At 38.7% G+C, this 23,696-nt stretch overlaps 1 protein-coding gene across 5 annotated transcripts in view; it reads left to right on the top strand.

Moving 5' to 3' along the window:
* Nucleotides 1-17,592, top strand: part of METTL8 (methyltransferase 8, methylcytidine) — a 103,190-nt gene extending 85,598 nt beyond the window's left edge. For all 5 annotated transcript variants that reach the window (XM_053665078.1, XM_037139531.2, XM_053665076.1 and 2 more), the window contains exons 4-10: nt 2,972-3,339; nt 4,949-4,998; nt 9,880-9,943; nt 11,151-11,290; nt 16,031-16,137; nt 16,278-16,343; nt 17,104-17,592. In XM_053665078.1, coding sequence (XP_053521053.1) covers nt 2,972-3,339; nt 4,949-4,998; nt 9,880-9,943; nt 11,151-11,290; nt 16,031-16,137; nt 16,278-16,343; nt 17,104-17,294 — 986 coding nt within the window. In that variant the 3' untranslated portion in view covers nt 17,295-17,592. The remainder of the gene's footprint in view (nt 1-2,971; nt 3,340-4,948; nt 4,999-9,879; nt 9,944-11,150; nt 11,291-16,030; nt 16,138-16,277; nt 16,344-17,103) is intronic.
* The last annotated feature ends 6,104 nt before the right edge of the window (nt 17,593-23,696 follow it).

Here is a 23,696-nt window from a genome sequence, read left to right as displayed (position 1 = left end):
AAGGCATTGGACAAAGCACCTGGCACATAAATTACACTTAGTATGTGTTAATATAATTGTTATTTTCAATGATGTTACTGGTGTAATGATTTATGTAAATGTTTGGGTTTTTTCCTCCTAATTCATGAGAAGGAAATACTTGAAAAAGGCTTCAGAGTGTCTACATTCGCAGACATTGACCATCATCTTCTAGTAGTCATCAGATCCTGTTAAAGATTTCGCGGGCCAGGCCTGAATTTACACACTTGATGTGTTTGGTATCTGAACCAGATTCCAGTCACTTGCTACAGATTCATTTTCTCTTTAAATTGTAGAAATCAAAACAATAATATAGGCTTATATTTGTAACAGCAGTCTTACCCAAGATTTTGTAATTTGTAGAACTGATAATGTTTAATGTTCTCTGTAAGTTCATGGGGTTTAATAGGAAAGTACACAGATTTTTTAGGGCTTGAATATAGAGGTACATTCAACTCCTCATCAAAGGAGGAAACCGTGTAGGCAAGTTGAATGAAGAATCAACTAAGTTTCCTTCCCTTTGTGTAAGATATAGATAAAACTTTGTAAAAGGAAGAACTACATAATAATTATCAAATTGTTGTTATCACTCCAAATTTCCATCTGATTGTAATATATGAATGTAAAATAGATTTTCGAGTTGCAGTCAGTGTAGAGACCATTCTGTGTGAATGTTGTCTCATTATCATTCTTTAAATTTTGATTTCTGTATAAGGTTACTCAGTTTTGACCTGCCTAGTTTCCTTGGCCACGGTTTGTTGGGTATTTGAGATATTTCCCACTTCTTCCTCTCACAAATAGCACTGCTATGAATATCTTTCCTTTCAAGTTACTCCCCTGCTGTCTACCTCCCTACCCCCAATTAATTCCTAGGGGAATATTCTGCACATTAATCAAGGTGTGTTTTACATTCTATTTACTGGTAGTTAGGTTCAAACTCACTTCACAAGTAGCTTGCTAATGGAAACGCAAGTACTATAGATTTTACTAAAGGTAGGTCTTGTTAGGTGGTTGCTTTTTAGAAGCAGGAAAATCTTCTACCAGCATAGAGTAAGTTACAAAGAGTTTTTAAGGTAAAAAGAAAGATATAAGGTACAAGAAGACCCTGGGGAAATTAGGCAGTTCCTAATTCCCCCTGAGTCTGATTTTCAGAATGTTGTTTTGTTTTCTTTGTATATCAGGTATATTCCAAGTCTTAAAAGTAGAGAGGACTGTTGTGAAGATAAATATGTAGCAGTTTTAGATTAATCATAAATAGTCTTCCTTCCATTAGTGTGGATGTGAGTATGTCTTGGACTTCAGCATCACATAATTCTTTTGTTACAGAGCTCCACTTTCATTTTTCAGACCTTAAATACAGATGGGAGTTTCTGCCTTTATAGCAGTCCTGCTGTCAGATACAGTTCAGCCTTGATGGGAAGGAAGTCTTGTGGCCAAATGGGTGGAGATCCATGGTACAAGGTCATAAAGATAAAAATGGAAAGAAAAGAAAAAACAAGGGCATCAGGACGCAGCTCTGTAACAACAATAAGCCCGATTATTGGCATTGCTTGTTCTGAGTGTAGGGACCTCTCTAAACATGTGAAAGAAATGAGTTTGTTATTTTTAATTTTAGTTTAGTTTAATTTATTTTTGGTTTACAATAATTGCACACAGATCAAAATTCAAATGAAAATTAGGAAACCACTGAGTTCCCCTATTTGGGGGCAGCCAGTATTACTAATTAGGTGATTATCCTTCCCAAACTATTCTATACAGACACAAGTAAATGTGTATATATACATGCACGTGTGTTTCTGTGTATGCACACACACGTTTTCTTTTTTCTTTTTCCTGTAACCAATGATGCATCATAACATACTGTTCTACATTTTGATTTTCACCTAACATTGCATCGTGGAAATTCTGTATCACTAGGTTTTTTATTCTTTTGAAGCACTTTAAAAATATCATGTGCCTACATTGGTGAAAGGAATTCTTAAGCCATCGATTAGGCCTAGGGAGTAGGCCTGGTATATAACAGTATCCAAGAAATGTTTGTTGAATGAGTGAGTGAGGAAGTGAGTGAATTATTTTATTAGTTTAAGGTACAAATAGGATAGAGGCAGAAAGCTAAAAATTCCCTCAAGTTTTGAGACTCTTGACCTAACCCTGACCCTGGGATCCTTTGAAATCTAAGGGATAACATCACAAAAGGCATATCTTTTTTAAAAAGCCATCAGAAATTCTCTTCAGGGCTTCATGTTGGGAGATGTCAGTAGGAAGAGATGTCTCTGGAAGTGGGGGAAGAATGGGGGTATGGGATGGCCCCTAGATTCCAGGAGCCAGGGCACATATTATACAGGGTCCTGGTTCTGCTGTGATAAGACTCCAGGCCCTGGGGCTGGGTTCATCTATTCTTTGCTGTTTTTCTTCCAGTGCAAAACAAGGGTATTGCAGTAGAGTATTTCAATGGGCCATTCTAGCTCTAAGATTATGTAATTTATAATACCACAATTTCCTGTCTGATTACCAACTTGCACAGACATTGTGTTGAAACTGCATTTACACAGATAAGAAATTAGGTGTCCTTTCTCTAAGATAATAAAGAGCCTTATAGGTTATTGGTAAAAATGTGATTATGAAGATTCCAAGATTAGACTGTTGAAAGTTGTTTGCAATAATTATATATTCCTCACAAAAACCTACTGGCCAAACTATTGAGACAGAAACAAATGAACTAAATACCCCACACATTGACACACTTTGAGAGAATTAATACTCTGTAGTTTTAACCTTTAAGAGTAAAAAAATCAGATAATTATAATATTAAAGTTATTCCTAGTAAATATGGTTGTTATAAATGATAAATAATGGATATAATATACTTAACAGATTTAATTATTAAATATATCTTGCTATTAAAATAATTAATAGTATTCATAGTAAAATAATTTTTTTCTCTTTATTTTAGTTAAGTATGAGAGTGAAGCTTATAAATATTGGGACACATTTTACAAGATTCATAAGAATAAGTTTTTCAAGGATCGAAATTGGCTCTTGAGGGAATTTCCTGAAATTCTTCCAGTTGATCAAAAAACTGAAGAGAAGACAAAAGAATTATCATGGGACCATGTGAAAACTAATGCTGCAAATGGTTTCTCAAGAAAGCACTGTCCTACTGTACCCGAAGAAAAACACTGTGAGGAAAGTTCTAGCTTGTCAGATGGTCAAAGTGAGATGGAATCTGATTTTTCCAAACTTGACCTTGAAGCACACAGAAAAGGACCCCCGGAGACTGAGCTGTTTCCTGGTAGCAAAGCCACGTTCAGGATCCTAGAGGTACGTGTGTAATGTGCTGTAGGGCAGAGGCGGGAGGTGGCCAGTAGCCTTAAGGTGCACATTCCATAGCACTTTTATTAGTGATCCAGGTTTTTCTCAGGAGACAGTGATCATATCTAACTAAATAAATTTCCAGGATGCTTTTTTTAAATTAATTTTTTATTCTTTTTTTTAAAGATTTTATTTATTTGTCTTTAGAGGGGAAGGGAAGGAGAGAGACATCAATGTATGGTTGCCTCTTGTGCGTCCCTGCTGGGAACTGGCCTGCAACCCAGGCATGTGCCCTGACTGGGAATCAGACCATGGTTGCTTGGTTCCCAGGCCCACGCTCAATCCACTGAACTACACCAGCTAGGGCTATTTTCAGGATACTTTTGTATATAAAAAAACTTAAGGAACTCTTATCTTTAATTAGTCAGGTGTTAAGTGTGTAATATTAATTTTTTTTACTTTGTCAGTTTTAATATCTAATTTGAAGGCAGTTTTAAATACTAATAAAGTTTTGGCCTTAACTTCCATCATCTTTTTCTGTTATTACTCCTTTTTAGGTGAAATAGAAATGTCAGATATATAATTTGCTATGATTTGGTGTGGACTTTGATCTTCTACTTTTAAAAATATACTTCTTCCTTCTGATTATAAAGGTAGAACATACTAATTACAGAGAATTTGCTAAAGAGTAGATAAGAGAATGAAATTATCTGTAATCGCACTGTTAACATTTTACTGACATTTTCTCTTTTTATTTACACTGTTTTGTATAATTGAGCTATAGTTGGGGTCTTGTTTTGTGTCTATTTAACATTATTTCATGAGTTGTTTTTCCTATCTATAAAATTTTTCTATAAATATTTTCATGGCAGCAAAATACTTTACTATGTGGAGTACTATAATTCTACTTATTTTTTTTTTACACTACTGGACATTTAAGTTGTTTTGAGATTTCTACAGCAAACATCTTTGGGTATAGACTTTCTCACATTTTCTTTTATTATCTTGGGTAGATTTACTGATTCATAATTTATATAAATGAATTAACACTCTTAAGATACACCACCAGATTGCTGTGTAAGAAGCTGTACTAACACAGTTCACACACAGTTCATGGCAACCTGTGTGTGTTTCTTTACATCTGCATTGATTAGAATACTCTTCTTTTATTGCTTTCCACTTTCTAAGACAAAACATTACACTTTGTTTTAATTTTCATTTCTTTGATTATTAAGCAGGTCGGATAGTCCTTCAGATGTTTAGAAGCCATTCGTACTTCTTTTGTGTTCTCTTTATTTTCTTTGCTTATTTACCCATAGTTTTTTTTTATGAGCTCTCTATCCTTTATCATATTTATTGCAAATGTTTTTTGACACTATATTGGTCATCTTTTAATTCAGTTTATTTTGGTTTTGGTGTGTAAAAATTTTAAATGTTTCCATAGTCAAATATCTCAGTATTTTTCTTGTGATTAATTCCATTGCTTTTGAGTTTAGAAAAATCTCCTATATCCAGAGATCCAGTAAATTTCTTGGAGTTTTTTTTTTTTTTCATTAAAAATCTGACATTAGGAACATTTAACCTGGTTTCATGATATTTATTTGTTCTTTGATTTTAGGTTGGCTGTGGGGCTGGAAATAGCGTTTTTCCAATTCTGAACACTTTGCAGTAAGTTTTATATATGTATGGGATGTTGAGAAATTCTGGGAGAATGTTGTCATGTATATACCAGTAGAGTCCTTGTTTGCATACAAATAAAGACTAAGGCAAAAAAATGAAACTTGAGCACCGACTTACACCATACACCAAAATAAATTCAAGGTGGATGAAAGACTTAAATATAAGCCATGAAACCATTAAAGTCCTAGAGGAGAACATTGGCAGGGAAATCTCAGATATTTCACACAGCAACTTTTTTACTGATATGTCCCCTAGAGCAAGGAATATAAAGGAAAGAATAAACAAATGGGATCTCATCAAAATAAAAAGCTTCTGCACGGCTAAAGAAAACAGTATTAAAATAAAAAGACAACCAACTGTATGGGAAGCCATATTTGCCAATGATACCTCAGACAAAGGTTTAATCTCCAAAATATACGAAGAGCTCACATGACTCCACTCTAAGACAACTAACCCAATTAAAAAATGGGAAAAGGACTTGAACAGACACTTCTCCAATGAAGACATACAGAGGATCCAGAGGCACATGAAAAGATGCTCAATATTGCTAGCTATCAGAGAGATGCAAATTAAAACCACAATGAGATACCACTTTACACCAGTCAGGATGGCTATCATAGACAAAGCAACAAACAACAAATGTTGGAGAGGTTGTGGGGAAAAGGGCTCCTAGTTCCCTGTTGGTGGGATTGCAGACTGGTACAACCACTATGGAAAACAGTATGGAATTTTCTCAGAAAAATAAAAATTGACCTGCCTTTTGACCCAGCAATTCCACTGCTAGGATTATATCCTAAGAACCCTAAAACACCAATCCAAAAGAACCTATGCACCCCAGTGTTCATAGCAGCACAATTTACAATAGCCAAGAGCTAGAAGCAACCTAGGTGCCCATCTTGAGCACCAATGAGTAAATGAATGGATAAAAAAATTATGGTACATATACACAATGGAATTCTATACAGCAGAAAGAAGGAGCTCCTACCCTTTGCAACAGCATGGATAGAACTGGAAAGCATTATGCTGAGTGAAATAAGCCAGGCATTGAAAGACAAATACCATATGATCTCACCTTTAACAGGAAGCTAAACAACAAAACAAACAAGCAAGCAAAATAAAAACAATGACACTGAAATAGAGAACAGGGGGACAGGGACCAGAGGGGAGAGGGGAGGGAATTTCAGGGGAAAAGGGGGAGGGATTTAGAGGAGCTAATATAAAGGACACATGGACAACAATTAAGGGGCATGGAAATGGGAGGGAGGTGGGGAGCACAGGGTGGGGGGGTGGGCTGGGATGGGCATAAAAGACAGAAGACTACTTGAAGAATAATTCAATAAAAAATAATAAATTTTTTAAAAGACTAAGGCAAATTTCAAAAGCAGTGTCTTAGTCTTAGAGCTTAATTTCAAGTGAACTGGGAACTACTGTGAAAATAGTGTCTCGCAGCCATGGATTGTCCACCTCAAAGTGAAGTATTTTCTTAAGCTCGTGTTTGTGTAGAAGAGTAAATAAGAAAAGAGCAAGAAAAGGCCAAGAGATTTAATCCTTCTACTAAGCTATGAATTGCTAAACTTCAAAGATTTCCTCCTCCTCCGGGGCATATAGGTGTTATTTTACATTTAAAGAATTGCGTTTAAAGCTTATATTATAATCCTCATTTTATTGTGTTATTACTTCTGGAGCCACACCCAGGATAAAACCTTTCGATGTCAAATAATTGTCTCTAGACTTGAAATTGTTTGGGGCTAACAGCAACTAACCCTAATACTCAAAAAAGAAGTCGAGGGTGGGGACGGAGATGTTTGCCTGCCCTGCCTTTCCTCTTCCACACCTCACCTGTATGTTTTAGTATCTCCAGGACAGAACACACCTTACAAAATTTTTCTAACACCTTTTACCTCTGTTGGAAGTTTACACAATAGCTTTTACATTCTTTTTCCCTTATCAATCAGCATAAGCACATTCCAGGACATTTCCATTAGAGGAAATGGGAGGGGCGTTGAGGAGGTGGGGGAATGATCCTAACAGCTGCTGACAGAATTTTTGTTGTCATTCTTTTCAGTCTTTTCTCAATGCATATTTCTTAATTTAAAGATGCTATTTTAACTTTAATTATGAAAATGTAAATGCTTTCAGAAAAGTAAAGAGTTACACAATGAATCTCCATGTACCCACCACCTTGATTCAACAATTATTAATATAAAGCCAACATTATGACACTTTATTTTTAACTATGATGGGTCTTAGGAAGTATCCCCAGAAGATCAGGACATTCTCCAGTAGTATTATAAACCAAACATAATGAAGAGTAAGTATTCCCTAATAGCATCAAATTTCACTGGTTAAAGTAGGCAGGCAGAAGTGATGCTGGCAAATTGTCAGTTCTGAATGGCCTTTCTCTTTCTGTACTTATTTCCTCTGTTATTTCTTTTCCAATTTCTGGGCTGAAATTTTCTGTTCTTTTAGCACATAGCCAGTGATCTCCAAGCTTGTAATACAGAGAAATCTATTACATTGGCAGTCAATTATGTGTTACTTTATGACTCATCTCAAGGTTTTATTTAGCATGTCATTTCTTTTTATCTTATCTCTCCAACCACTGTTTATATTCCTTTTGAGAGAGAGCATATTTTACCCTAATCTGTTTTTCCAGGTAGCCTAGCAGTACAATATAGATGGTTTGAGCTCAGTACACATTGACTCATTAATATCTCTTATTCCCCACTTGTTGGTTGTAATTTTACCTCTCTACTTTTCCTTTAACTAATAATTGCAAGCTCTGGCTTCCTCCACTCCCTGACTTTTCTTGTCTGTGTCTTTATTTTGCCTCATATTCCCATTTTAGACATCACTGTACCTCAGTAATCTGAGCTCACTAACTCATCCTTTCAAAGGCAAGCAGTGCCCTGGCCAGTGTGACTCCATTGGTTGGAGCATCGTCCCATGCACCAAACAATTGCAGGTTCAGTTCCCAGTCAGGGCACATGCCTGGGTTAAGGGTTTAGATCCCTGGTTAGGGTGCCTATGGGAGGCAGCCAGTCAATGTTTTTCTCTCTCTTTATCTCTCTCAGATCAATAAACATATTTTTAAATATTCTAAAAAGGCAACCAGTGAGTGATTAACCTTCCCAGAGAAATATCAGACTTTTTTCCCCACCTAAGAAATTATGTTTTATTATACTTTTGGAGAGTATAGAGTTAATGTTTTACATTTTCAGAATATTTTACTATAATTACACCTTCAGAATTGAGAAGTCATATCATTCTCCAAGGATCATTTAATGCTTAACCCCCCCTCCAAGATAGTGCTTGGTGGTAGTAGTGATATTTACACCTGCTTGCTGGGAGAAGGGCCAAGGCGGTCAGCTGACTACAGAAAAGCTCTGAAATATCACTGAGTGGTCACAAGACTTCAACTCGGGCTGCCAGTACAGTGGAAATTCAGTCTCAGAGGTCATGCTGCTGCCCTGGTAGGACACAGGGCAAGTGGCCCATTCTTTCCTTTAGCAACTAGACTGCTGTGCTGTGTGGGCCTTTAGTGACCACTGCCCAAAGGCAGGCTGCATAGCTTTCATAATGAACTACACGTGGCAGTGTCCAGAGCAGCATTTTGAGTTAAGTGGAAGTTTTTATAGAACCCTGTTAAATTCTTACCTTTCTAAGTTCCTGGAAGGCAGAGAGAGATCTTCCTTTAATATTATGATAGTGATAATAGTAATAGCAATAGTAATAGCATAAGAATGACTAACAGTTATTAGGTGCTTGCTCTAAATTAGGCAGCCTTCTGGAAACTTACATGAACTCATCAATCCTCCTAACCACCTCAGGTGCCATGTTTATCTCTTTAAAAGATGAGGAAACAAGAGTGTCAGAGAGATGTACTACACTCCACGGTCCCACAACTAAGTAGTAAAGCCAGGTCTCCAGCTTCAGGCAGTCTGGTTCCAGAGCCCTCACCTTGGCCATCGTATGGCATAGTGCTGTGCGCATCCAAGTGTTTATTGAGAACATTTCAAACACTTGTGGCTGCCAGCAATTACCAGTCACAAATACACGGATTTCATAGGAAACGAGAGGAGTATGGCTACAGTCAGTCACTGGGTTCATGTGGGGCAGACAGGGGAAAACAACCAGAGCAAATTTGAACTTCGATTCTGTGCTGGTTAACTTTGTGTGACCAAATTCTGTTCCTCAAACTTAAATTTATTTGGGCAGATCTTAAATCAAATGTCAATCCCTAGTGCCACAGAACAAGTGAATTATACATGAACATAGTAGTCATCAATTCGCAGCATTTAAGAGTGTAATCTGAGCCTGGGGGAGATTTTGCTAAATGCATATTTGTGCTTATATTCCATATTTATTTAAAGTCCTCCTTGTTTGAGGTGCTTCCTGAATCAAATCAGAAGTTCTAATTGTGTGCCTCAAACCCTCCTGCCTTTCCTGCCTCGTACCAGTCTGGGGTCTTGGGATCAGCTCTGCTTCTCATCCCTGGAGTGTGACTCCCACCTCTAAACCCTATTCCCTTCCCCTCCTCCCTGCTTAGTAATGCTATCCTCCTCCTTCAAAATTCTTAAGACTTCTACTTCTAGGAGCCAGTCCTATCCACACCCCTATAGTAGTTGCATTAAAACCAATTATGTCCCTGAGTAGGCTATAAAATCCACTACTGCCAGAAGCAACATGAAGGCCACCCATAAACCACTATATAGAGAACAATATGTACAAAAAAGTAACGACAAGCCAAGTGTCATCCAGAAGTCTATTAAGGATGTACTTATTAACTAGTTCAAACCTATTTTTTGTTCTTTTGTAGTCTGAGCATATCTGGGTTCTGGATTTCAGCGTTTCCATTTGTGTTTATAGGAATGCTCCAGAGTCTTTTCTTTACTGTTGTGATTTTGCTTCTGGAGCTGTGGAGCTGGTAAAGGTATGCCTTGCATGTTCTTTAAACAGCCACATAAGAATCTGATTTATTTGCTGTTGAAGTGATTGGCTGAGGTGGGGAGGGTGTGTCCCCCTCAGATGTTATCTGTGACCATTTTTAACTGAACTTTTACTATTTCTGGGAACCATATGATCAACTGATGCCTAAGATATAACCCTAAAACAGTAAAAGTTGTTTTGAATTTAACGTAGAGTTGAAGGGACTAATACAGCTAGAAAGGCCAGTAGCTCTGGCAAGGCGATCTTGTTCATATTTACATCCCCAAAGCCTTACACACAGTCTGGCACAGAGTAGGTGCCCATTATGTTTAAAATGTTGACCAAAAAACAACTGAAATGTCCTAGAAGGTAAGGAAAACAGTGGGGAGTCTGGGCTTATTTGACTAGTCCCCAAATGTTAGTGACCATAACCTTAGCAAGGAGTGGTACTACTAATGTTAGGAAATGGAAAAGGAAGGGAAATCCTGCAAACAAAAATGTGTATTGAACATATGGAACATAATTTCGGATAATAAGAGTAAAAGTTATTCATCTTAGACTTTTTGTAAAATACTGAAAAGCCTAAAGGGGAAGACCGAATTTACTTACAATTACACTTCCTAGAGTCCGAGGGTAAGTCAAGGTCAACATTTTGGTATATGTCCTTGTACTGTTGTTTTCGTAGGTGAATTGCGTGCGTGTGTAGACTCTAGTGCAATCTTTTAAAATATAGTTTGCATACCCTACAGTTCTCCATGTTAAGTACATAATTCAGTGGTTCTTAGTGTATTTACAAGTTGTGCGACCATCACCACTATCTGGTCTTCATTGTGTCAGACACTGACAGCCAGATGAGGCGGGGAACCAGCGGTGAGGGAGGATGCTGTGGAGCCTGTGACCTACACAGGGTTGGGTCCCAGCAGCGCTGCCGCCTGCCGCCGGGTCAGGAAAACTGCCCCACTCCGCCGTGAAAATCAAAGAGGGATTGCAGTCAAGTCCAAGTGTTAGAAGTGAATTTTGATGGCAGCTTTGAAATAAGCTAGCAATTCTGAATCGGAAATAAAGTGCATTCACATTTATAGAGGAAAGGCACTTGGGAGCGTACTTTTTACTTCTTTAGGAGAAGTAAAAAATTGACCTTTTTATTTTAAGAAGAATACTATAAGTCTAACTAGTCTTCTTTCTCTCTTTGTATCCCTTTATCCCGACAGTCGCACCCGTCCTACAGAGCAGCCCAGTGCTGCGCCTTCGTTCGGGACGTCTGTGATGACAGCGCACCCTACCCTTTCCCGGAGGGGACGCTGGACGTCATCCTCCTGGTCTTCGTGCTCTCGTCCATCCACCCCGACAGGTGAGTGGTGGCGAAAAGGGCAAAGCACGTGTGGGAAGCCCCTCTGTCAGTGGTGGTTTTTAGAACTATCAAGGCAAAATTGACAATTTTTGAATATATTCAGTGAACTACGTTATGCGTAATATGCATCCTTTTAAATACAGTTTTTTCTTTCTTCAGACTTTTAGAAAGAAACTGGTCAAACGACTTCATTAGTGAGCTTTCTGTCACTGTCAGAATGAAGTGAGCACGTTCCAACAAAACACATACCTATTAAAAGTGACAGTGCTTCAAGGAAATTACAAATTCCCAGCAGCCTAATAGACTCCCAAGAGGGAAACTGTACTTGGTGATCAGAAGCAGACATCTTTGATTTAGCATCTTACTGAACGTTCATGAAGAGGTGGGCTGGGAATCTACGTGGCTTCACACAGATCTGTCAAGGGGCTTTACGAAAGTTGTTTTAAACAAGCCCACTAGGGAATTATGGATTATCAAGATATGCCAGATTAACCTTGGACCTTTATAATCTAACAATGACCTAGCGAAATTATTTAAATATTTATGACTTAAATTTTTGGTTCACACATAATGTTCTGAAACAGTAAACACAGCTTTTCTCCTTAGAGGAAGCACAAAGAGCTATTACCAGCAATTAAAATGATCACTTTTCTTAAAAATTCTGCCATCTCATATGTATTAAGGCCCATGTGTGGTGTCAGGGGATGTTGTGCTTTCGTAAATTTCCTTAAAATTGGGTTTTCTGCTGTGGGAGTAGATGCAGCTCCAGGAAGGAGCCTCTGGTGGCAGGTGCAGACTTGACCTCGGCCACCTTCTGTCTGATGAGTGTGGTCCTTTCCCAAAGAAGCTGAGTTACCATGCGCTTCTTTCTTTGCAATTATAAGGTCACTAGGACTCTTTACAGTCCTTTGACTTCTCATTCAGAGGTGAGCACTTCGATTACTTGTGGGAAAACAAATTAGATTTCTGAATAAATCTGAATGAAAGATATTATTTGTACTTAGTGACTGTATCAGATTCCATGAAGCTACTTCTTCTCCCAGTCTCCGTAACCTGTATTTTTGGCTAATCCGTTTAGACTGTTGGCATTATTCAGGTACTACTAGTAGAAAGGTGGTAGTGATGTGTTTCATTTCATAATAAAAAGGATGGAGTAGGTGGCTAGAGAACAAGATTTTCTATTTGACACTCATAACAGGAAATGTTTAAATTCCCAATAAGACCACAAGACGACTATTTGAAATCAGTTTAGATAATATTTTTCTCATGATTTCAATTGAATGTTAAAGAGAAAAGAAAACAGGTGTCTTAGATTGCTTGTATAGTTCAGTATGTTCATTCTATTTATTTATTGTAGAGTAAACTCAGATGTATCATGTCACTTTCTTACCTACATGGGAATGATCTAAAAATAAGGTGAATGAGTAGAAAGAGGGCAATAGTAAAGAAAAAGGCAAGGCAGTATCTTAGGGTCATTTAGGACTGTGGTAGTAGATTCAGCCCCAAGAAATTTCTAGAAAAGTAGCTTCTTGCCAGCTTGTAAAATCCATGCACAAATGAACAGCAAAAAATTCAGCTAGACCTTGAGTCTGCAAGTCACAGCTTTTTAAAATTTTTTTATTTTAGAGGGGAGAGGAGAGAGAAAGAGAGGGAGAGAAACATCGACGTGGGAGATGTACATAGACTGGTTGCCTCTCACACACCCGCAACTGGGAACCTGGCCCTCAATCCAGGCATGTGCCCTGACTGAAAATTGAACCAGTGATCCTTCAGTTCCCCAGCCGATGCTCAACCCACTAAGCCACACCAGCCAGGGCTGGCGTCCCAGCTTTGGTGGTAATAAACCATAGGAGGCTAAAAAAGAAGAGCTTACTGTCCTTCTTGTCACTAAAATAAAAGAAAGTATAATATGTTTGCCAAGACCCAAGTATAGACTGGGCAGTCAATATGTGTTTTTAAAAATATCTTCTTTTCCTTCATCCAGAGACAGGTGAGGATAGCAGAATTGGCCCAAGTCAGGTAAAGAAAGAAAAGGGGCTTTCTCCCATTCTTGTCTGGCCCGTCTCACTGCCAGCCTGCTTCCACCCACAGCTCCTAGGACCTGGCCCTGGAACTGCATCATGAGCTACCACGGGAGGTTCAAGAAAAGCAGCTCCCACCCCTTGCCTTTTAGCCACAACACCAGACATTAAAGGAGAGTTGGAAAGGAAGGGTTTACAGAAGGAGGCAGCTACCTTCTAAACTACAGTTGACCCTTGAACAAAGCAGGGTTAGCAGTGCTGGCCCCCACGCAGTTGAAAGTCTGCGTATAACTTTTTACTCCCCCAAAACTCAGTCATTATTAATAGCCTACTGGTGACTAGAAACCTTACCACAAATGGTCAAACCTTAACATATATTTTGGATGTTATTGTACTCTTGCAATAAAGTTAGTGAAAAGAAAATATTGTTAAGAAAAGCATAAGGAAGAGGAGATGCATTTACAGCGCTGTGTTGTATGTGCTGACACTGTAAGTTTATGTCATCTGTTTCCAAGCTGGATTGTCAGCACCTGCATCGGTGTTACCTTACATGATATGAAACTCTGTCAATGTTATAAATACTACTAACACTAGACATCAAAAATGAAAAGATACTATGCAGGAGAAATCCATACTTATTTAGAGGTATAACATCATCAGCAATATGATAGCTGTATGGTAACCTAGAGTGATCAATACTGTTGCTTCCTGGTGGTAAGGAAATCTCCAAAAAAGCTTCCAATATATTTATGGGTAAAGTCCATGTATAAGTGGACCGGCTGCTCAAACCCATGTTTTCAAGGGTCAACTGTATTTGGCTGTTTATGTTTTTGTATTTTTACTTCATGCTCATTTTACTAATAATTGCAGAAAGAGACTTTTCCCTATAAATAAAACACCCTGAAAGTGAGTTATTTTAAGGTTTAGGTGTAGCTTTATTTAATTGCCAAAGCCTAAAGATATAAGCACAGTGAAAAAAACTGTAATAAAATAAACAAGGAAAAGTACTTTTTTTCCCATTCATGTACTTACACTCCAGTTTTTTTAAAAGAGCTTTTCACCTGATCATGCCACTTCTTTCTTCTATGCCTCTCTCTTGTTTACACAGTTGTTTTCATTTTCTTACTGTCCATTTCTTTTACAACCTGCCAGAGTCTGGAGGCTCTTCACCCTATCATTCCACTGAACAGCATTTTAATTGGAAGGAATGTACAGATTATCTGGTCCAAACCCATCATTTTAAAAATAAAAAGTCTCAGAAGCTCTAAGTACTGTGGAGAAAGCAAAGATGGTGGGGTCTTAGCGTGCCAGCTCCTACTGACCACTCTTTGCCCCGGGCAGACATCGATAACTGGTTTGTGCTGATCTTCATTCCCAATGAGCCCTAACAGTTCCTCTCAATACAGCTCAGTGGGTAGCCAGTGTCAAACACTGGGCATGGATATAAGATCTGAAATCTTTGCCATCTCTCGCCCATAACCACATGTAAGTCCATGAACACTTAACCAAAAACATTATGTCAAGAGCAGTGACAAGGGGTCCTATTTGATGGGGGAACCAGATGAATGGAATGAATAATAATAGAAAGAGTAAAGGCTTCCCACTATTGAGCTGGGGCTTGCAATGTGAATGGAATTTAAATAGAGAGTGAGAAAAGAGTTCTTTTAGGGGAAACCACAAGAACAAAGGAGGGGGCTGCTCCGAGCCAAGCCTGTAATAGTTGGGTTAGAGCTGATGCTTCAGGTTAGGAAGTGGTGGGAAAGAGGTCGTAAAAATTAATTGAGCAAAGTAATGATTTGACAAAACCATCATTTTAAACAGAACAGTTCATCAGTAATATGCAGAAAGAATTGACAAGGAGAACAATAAAGCACGATAGGAAGCTTTTCTGTTTTCAGGCCTGAGGAGGTAGCAGGCCTATGGGAGTACCAATGGGAAACAAGGTAGAAAAAAGTATCAGGGATGTCATTTAAAAAACAGAATTTGATGACCAGATGGTTTTGGAGAGGCTCTTGGAAGACTATGAAAATAAAAGGGGTCAAGGATATGCCTGAGTGATGGTGCCTTTGAACTAAAGAGTCAGAGTAAAAGGAGGGAGCTGTGGAAGAGAGGTGAACCCTGTTTGGATACGTACAACCTGGAATGGCTCTGGCATCTGTGTTCATCTTGCAAGGAAAATGGAGCAACACCCATTTTTGTTTGACTTGGAACTACCTTAATTTGCTATAAATATCAGAAAATGTCTATGTAGGCTTTTTTTAAAAATTGATTTTTCAGGAGAGGAAGGGGAAGACAGAGAGGTTTGTTATTTCACTTAGTTATTCACTCATTGGTCGGTTCTTACATGTGCCCTGACTGGGGATCAAACCCACAACCTGGCATTTCAGGATGATGCTCTAAACAACTGAGCTACCCAGGCAGAGCCAATGTCCAGGTGGTTTTGTAGTTGAGATTTGGCCTCGTACGTCAAGCTCTATAAAGGTACCACTTTGGTCATGTGGGATCAAGAAATACTCTGCCTTTTGAATCTGATAATTCAGCAAGTTGGTATTGTTTTTTCCTTCTATACAAAATATTTTTTGTTTTTGTTGCCCTTATTTTTGTGGTTTAGACTTCTTTGGCCTTGTTGAGCGAGCTTTTCTTATTTTATCTTTAAGAAAGTTAAATGTGGCATATACAACAAGATTTCTGCAAACACTAACTTGCTTTGTTTTCAAAGGATGCAAGGTGTTATAAACCAGTTGTCCAAGTTACTGAAACCTGGTGGGATGCTGCTATTTCGGGACTATGGGAGATATGATAAGACTCAGCTGCGTTTCCGAAGGGGTAACAGTATATTCTGCTTCAAATCATTGTCATCCATTTTAAAGAATGCCTTATTTATATTTTATGCCAAGATTTTGTTTTTGTTTCTGTAGTTTAAGGACCACTTTCTCTTCTCACAGTTGTTTTTTTTTTCCTTCCAGGGCATTGTTTATCTGAAAATTTTTATGTTCGAGGAGATGGTACCAGAGCCTATTTCTTTACAAAAGGTTTGCTTATCTATAAGAGGAAATAATTAGCTGTAAAAAATCTTTTTGGTTTTGTTTGCAGAAAAAAATTCAAAAGCTCTGAAAATGAGGCTTCAGTAGTTGATTAAATATTAGATGTCTTCACACTTTGGTGGCTACACTGCTCTACATAAAAGCTTGAAAATGGCCTTTTTGCCTTCTAATCTTTTTCCAGTTGAAACTGCTTTAAATAATCACTTGTTCCATCCTTATAACCAAATGAAAAGATAGTCTGTTCCATTCTGGAGGTAGTGTTAGTCCAGATATGAAAAAAAGTTGATGATATGCCACAGCCAAAGGAAGGAATATGATCTTAAGAGTTTGTAGAAAATTACTTAGCTCCTTTTAATTTCTCATTTTAAAAAAGTATTTAACATGAATCTTGCATTCAGAGACTTTCCCCAGGCTTTTGTGAAAACTATTCCAGTGTGTCATTTGGGGTCTCTGCAAACCAACAAAATCTCAAACAAGGGACAACCTTCAAAACATCAGAAGTTGTAACCAATAGTGGTGTATGTCTGTGCCTGGTGTGGTCACCTGTGTACATTTGGTATATTTGTGTGAAGTAGAAGAAACCCACTTGGTTTCACATGTTTCTTCCTTCACCAGTTTACACTGGAGTGTTTGTTAGTGTGAATGAAAGTGAGATGGTCAGTCATTCCATTTACTGTTCTGTGTCCCTGACTGCTCCCCCCTACCCCAGTCACACGTCATACATTTGATTGCTCTTTTTGTCCCACAGGGGAAGTCCACAGTATGTTCTGCAAGGCTGGTTTAGACGAGAAGCAAAATCTGGTTGATCATCGCTTGCAAGTTAATAGGAAAAAACAAGTGAAAATGCACCGAGTGTGGGTTCAAGGCAAATTCCAGAAACCATTACACTTGACTCAAAAAAGCTCCAAATTGGTATTTTCACACCATTATCATAGCTGAGCTATGTACCATGTTAAGGTACAAACCACAGGACTACATGATTCAAAGACTTCCATAAAGTTTTCATTTTTGAAAAGACAATCAGAAGGAGAAAATGTATATATTCTACTGTTTATCGTGGGCGAACTCATGTGTATTCTAAGCACATGTGAGTGATTTGGAAGAGTACACCATATTCTGTTTTCAGAACTGAATATGATCAAGCTTGTTTGGGTTTATGATGTCAGACCATTTTGTTTGTTTGAATTTTGTAAGCATTCAATTAAATTACTGTTATAAGTCAGATGATTCTGAGAAACTATAACCTTTTATTTTTTAGAAGTGGAAAAAATCACCTACTCTATATATTAGTCAAACAACAAAATTTCACTCCCCTCTGGTGTTATCTGGTAGGAGAGAGGCAGCTCACCTTGTTTCTAGGGAAAATCACAAACCCAAGGCAAAGATGTGTTGGTTTTTGTTTTGTTGCCTGTTTTCCCCAAAACTTTTTTTTAATTCAGAAACTAATGTCTGAAATAGAATTTTAGTTTCTCTTTCCTTTTCTAATATTGGGGAAGTAGTACCCATGCTAACATTATTTGCAGATTATTAGGTGTACAGGTCCTTGTAAATTCTACATAAGACAACTGTTATACCCATGAAAAACTTTCAATTGTAGCAATTAAAAATTTATTTACCACCCTGCCTCAGAAAGGATATAAATTGGCTTACATGTTGCACATTATTAGAATGGAGTTTCTAAAATTGGTTTTCCATTTGTTACTAAGTACTTACATTGTGCTGAGTCTTGCGGAATAATACGGTGAACACAGACAGACCCAGCCCTGTCTTCAGAGGTCACAGTATAAATAGTATCTAGCTGGCAAAAGAAAATGTACACATCCCAAGCCTCTAAATCAATATTTAAGATAATATATGAACAAGTATTCAAATGCGGAGCTTAACAACTAGTGGACATTGATTATGAGTGACAGAAATCTGGAAGAAATGGGCACTCAAATAATTCAGTTCCCACTCTTGTTCCTTTTTTGAATTTACTTAAAATTTAACTTCCTGGAAGAATGTGATTGGTCCAACTTAGGTCATGGATTATCTCTTAACAGGCTGGGGCAGAGCAGCTTAATTGTTGGTACCACCACAATGTATAGAATGGAGGAAAGTTCCTCAAAGGAAAATTAAGACACTGTTATTCAAAAAAGGGAGGCATGCTGCCCAGCCACAAACAACACATCACATGGTGGTGGTCCCAGTAGTAACAGTGGTTCTGAGAAGAGAAGGACCTCTGTGGGAAGGACGGGGGAAGAACCAGGGCTCTGGGAGGGGCAGGTCCCAGGCTGGTCCCTGAACGTACTCTCTCAGATGGTTAGAAAACACTTGTATTCAGTGTAGGACACTCATGGTGAAGAATGGTGGGGAAAAAATGGGGAGGGGCTCAGCCCATTATAGAAAGACTGGAATACAGGACACGTTGGGTTCTAATCTCCAGACTGAGCCATCTGAGGTTTGTTGGTTTCTCTTTTATCCAAGTCATAACATGTCATCAGTGTATTTAGAGCAATCAAGTGAGGGGTCATCTGTGGGATGGAAAGCAGTGAGGCAGGAGCAAGGAAGACCGCATAAAGGTTTTTGAGCCCAGTTACTTGGTAGCAAGTCTTCACAAGTACAATATCAAGGTTTGTTTAAACATGCATCAGTCAGTAAACATAAAACTTAAAAATTTGCCTGAGACTCTTAATTCAGTTGTACTTCATAAGTAAAAAGTACATTTAAAAGCCAAACTAGTGATGAAAGTATTACATACCGCAAGGGCAGTTAGATAAGTTAATGTTGCTATGGGAACCTCAGGAGATCTTCTCGTGTCTCAATTTAAAAATCATGGCCCAAGGTGGTTTTAAAAACAACAGAAGGTAAAATTATTCTCACATCCTCACACATGTAAATTGTACTGTCTCTCTTAGTCCTAAATAGCAGATTCAAGCCAGCCTCTTGACTGGCACAGTAAAATTCATCTTCGCCTCTTTCTATAGTGTATTACAGCATGTAGTTAACCTTTAGAAACTTCAAAAATACATCCACCAAATTTGGACTGTGAGACATAAACTGTCCTCTTTTGGGCTCTGTCTAGTGAAGACCTGTTCCCCACAGCTGCTCGGCAGGGCCATTTCTACCAGCGTCTGAAGCTTGATGGTCAGTCTGTCTCTGCATTAGCTGACCTGAATCAAACCCCACCTCCCCCACCCCCACCAGCTTCGAGTTTGCTGCTAGACAAAATGTAGATTTTCGGCAGAGGGGAAAAAAAAAGAGAAAGACCTGGTTTGCAATATTGTCTATAGGTATTAAGATACCATGAAGTGTTGCGAATATATGTACTTGGATATTAATTTTAAATATTTGACAATTGCATGTAATTCTAATTCCTCCCTTGTGTCCATAAAGCTAGGACTAGTGAGCTAGGCAGTGTTTGATATTTTAAAATTCATCTTCCGAGGGAGCTAGATGTTAAACGGACCATTTTCTTTCTAACAGAAAAAGATATTTTCCTTCATCTTCTTAGAATACAGAAACAATGAAATATGCTATATTAAAAAATGCACCTTCATTTTTTTCCATTTCTAAAAACTCACTTTTGAGCATTTTCCAAATGTAAAAATCCTCACACACAGGAAGAACTGTTTGAGAAGGTTGTGAGAAAAGCCAAGGTAACAGTTTCTATTTATAAAAGTTTTGCATGCAGCATGACACATTTGTCGTACTGAAACACCCAGTTAATGTGGATTTCTGAGAACTTATTTGCTCTTTGTTTCAGTTCCATTTGCTTTTGTCTCTAAATTATGAACACACTGAAGCTTCTACCATTATGCAATCTAAATTGTTGCTATACTCTACTTTATAAGTGAAAATTCACCCATATGCAAAAAGCTGCCCCCTTGGACATCGAACCATTTGGATGGTTAAACTTCAGGTATTTTAAATTCTTGGCCCCAAAATTCCTATGCTATATTTCTATGGTCTTCTGATTTGCCAAAGCCAAGTTCCCAAGCTGGAACGTATCTTGCATTGTTACTTCTAGTTGGTTTTAATGTTTACTGTGCTGCTCACCAGTGCAAATCACTTCCATTTGCATCCCTAGTAGACCTTGCAGAACCCCTGCCCCTCTGCTTCCTGCCTTGGTTAGTCGTCAGTACAGTGTTGGCTCGGGTATTTTTCTGGACTTGTGAAAGTGCGTTGTCAATTCTAAAGCACTGAATATATGTGAGGTGTTGTTATTAATAAAAACATTTACAGTCTGCAGGCAGCAAGCTGAGGACTCCAGCAATAGGGACTTTTTCAATGGTTTTAAGAGACCTTGTGGGAAAGTCAGTAAGGTGCTGCGGAAGAGTATGGTCTGGCGACAGACGGGAAGCGTGGGTCCTGGGCCTATTGAAAGACTTAGCTACCCTCCGTTTAGCTCTGCCCGCCAAGTTTTTTATGTGCTACAGTTTTATTTACTTCATGTAATCCTTGCAGTTCTGTGAATTAGTTTTTATTATGACTAACATTTGAGACTGAGATGCTGGCTAGATTCTGGGGACAGCTATACTTTGTCCTCAAACCTGATTCCAAAACCTCTGCTCTCATCAGTGCACTTTTTTAAAATATATTTTTTTATTTTCTGAAGTTGCATTTAAAAAAATTTTTGAATGCATCTTATTGTGTTTTTCTATTACCACGTGTCCCTTGTACACCATCCCCCTCCCTCCGCCCTGTCATCCGTGCACTTTTAATTGAAAGGCTCGAGCACGCTGCTCAGAAAGCTGCTGCAGAAGAGAGTTCCTGGGTAAAATGGGGAATTGTGATGAATGGGAATTTGGATCAGACAGCCTTCAAGGTTACTGTGGCTCATTCCAGATCCAGTGGTCTATGAAATAAGTAGGCTGCACCTGTCCCCAGTAACAAACTGGGAAGGAAGAGAAGAAAAGGAACTGGGAGGAATGATGAAGCACATTCTTTCTATTCATTCTTTTCAGCATTCTGTCTAATTCTGCTCTCACCCCACCCACTTCAGCCTTCAGCCTTCAGCCTTGCACTTGGCTTTCTTCTGAGTAAGCAAAGCACCCAATACTTGCATACTCCTCACTTAAAGGAAAAATTAGTCCACACAGCAAGGGGGGAAAGGCCTTCAAAGGGACTCAGCTCTAGCCTAATCTAATATAGAGGAATTCAGAGTGTCAATAATAAAATACAAGCAAAAACATCTTTGTTTAAAACATTGTATGTACTTCAGTGTCAATTCGAGCATGAAATATTGAGCATTTCTTAGAATATGGTTTGGGATTTGAGAGACACAAAGGTACTAGCAGGATAGCTTTGGTGTAGTTATAAATATGAATAGAAATAAAATAACAGTTGCATCTTCATTTATAATGAATCGATATTGTGGCCTCAAAGCTACAGAGAAGAATGGATGCCAAAATCTGTCATGTCTTAAGTGACAGGGAAGAGTCTTGGAGACAAAATTTCTTTTTCCTCTGAGTATGAATCAGCAACATGCAATAACAAGCAAGTAATAATAGCTCTGCTGTGAGTGCCCACAGAGGGTAAGAAAAACAGCACGGAACTGAAAAGGCAAGCGCACCTGCAGCAGGGGCCCAGGCTGCTGCGGAGCACGCTCCCGGGAGTACCGTCCTGAAATGTCTCAGAGCACGGCGACCCGGGCTCTGGCAAGCCAGGTTGGCATGAGATTGATGGAGCCTATTAAAACCTCCAGATGGTGGAAGAGAGCCCACCCTCCACTGCCTCTGCAACTCGTCAGATACAGCTACAAGGTACCACTACTTGTCCAAGAGTGTGAACAGCTGCTTGGATTCTACAGCACATGAGGTTTCACAACCACTTAACCTTTAGCAAGGAGTAGCTAGAGGCAGGTGAATGAGTAAATACACGTTAACACTATTTTCTTCTACCCTTCTAAGTCCTTGGCTAAGACATCTTTGTATTAAAAGATAGATGAGCAGTAGAAAAACAAAAGTTTAATACCATGTATACCTCTTCTGTACATGGGAGAGACCCCAGGTAAACTGGGTAACTCCCCAGAATGGCCAAGCCATCACCTTAGATGCCACCTGCGGCTGAGAACAAAAGATGTTTGGGTTGGGGAGCCAGTTCAGGGAGGTAACCAGGAAAAGCACAGTAAACAAGGGCAAGGTTGTTAGGCAGAGTTCTTGCCTTCTCCATTGAAAGCGTTTCTAGAGATTTAGAGTCATCCTTCCCTTTCTGTTACTGAGAGGGAGACAGTGTTACAAATGGATATTCGCTTTGTGTAAATGTCTCTTAAAAGTAACTTCACCCTGGCTGGTGTGGCTCAGTGGATTGAGTGCTGCCCTGCAAACCAGAAGGTTCAATTGCCAGTTAGAGCGGTGCCCAGGTTGCCGCTGGTGCCCAGTGGGGACATGCCAGAGGCAACCATTCGATGTCTCTTTCATACATTGATGTTTCTCTCCCTCTTTCCCCCTCTCTCTAAAAATAAATAAATAAAATCTTTTTACAAATAAGAGTAACTTTTACTCAGTTATCAGAGCTTTTTCTCTGTCTGCTATTTTCTTCAAAATAATCAGCCTAAAATAATTGGTATGCCAAAGAGGTGTATTTTGGGGTGACAAATTCTGCTCCCCTCTACATAGAAAAAAGATCAATACTTGAAAAGTACATGGACTCCATACATTTATAAACAGTGTCCAGTTAGCTACGTCCTTGGCATCCCAGTGATCTGCGTCTTTATCTTTAATTTTCTCTAGCAGACAGGCTCCTCTGCAGCCTGGGCCCCAGAAAACATATGCTCTTCTATCAGCTGTTCCCTGCCAAACTAGCTAGGCCATTGGTTACCTCCTAAAAAGCCCCTACCATCATCTTTCCTGCTTGGGCACATGGGGTTTGGTCCCCGAAAACTGAGTTTTGTTACCCTTTTACAAATTTGTTGGCAGTTTTCAACCCATTCCTCCTTTCTCAGTTAATCTTTATATATTGATTACTGGTTGTTTCAAAAAGAATATGGGAACAGCTATCATGCCATGTATCTTAAACCTTTTTCATAGGGGAAAAGTGCTAAAACCAAGTGACTTCCTAAAATTAATGATGAGATACTGTTGTGTCAATTGCATTAGTTTTTTTTGTTAATGTTATGTACTGAACATAACCAACACTCTGCAATTGCTGCCTCTTTTCTCACATTTTCTCATCTCTTGCTTCCCAAGAGTGACTTGTCTTTCTCCCGAGGCTGTCCTGCTGAACAGAATGTTTGGCATAAAGAATGTGATAGCTCTTCATACATCCTCAGTTATGCCCCACTCCCTTGGCAGTGTCCCCTCAAGCTGCATTTGGAACTAGCACCGAAAATCACCTGAAAGAGAATGGCTGAAATTGCCA

Source organism: Artibeus jamaicensis, unplaced genomic scaffold (genome assembly GCF_021234435.1).
Source record: "Artibeus jamaicensis isolate MK-2021 breed Jamaican fruit bat unplaced genomic scaffold, CSHL_Jam_final contig_391, whole genome shotgun sequence".
Lineage (NCBI taxonomy): Eukaryota > Metazoa > Chordata > Mammalia > Chiroptera > Phyllostomidae > Artibeus > Artibeus jamaicensis.
Note: the sequence above shows the minus strand (reverse complement) of the source record. Positions and strands in the feature narration are given on the sequence as shown.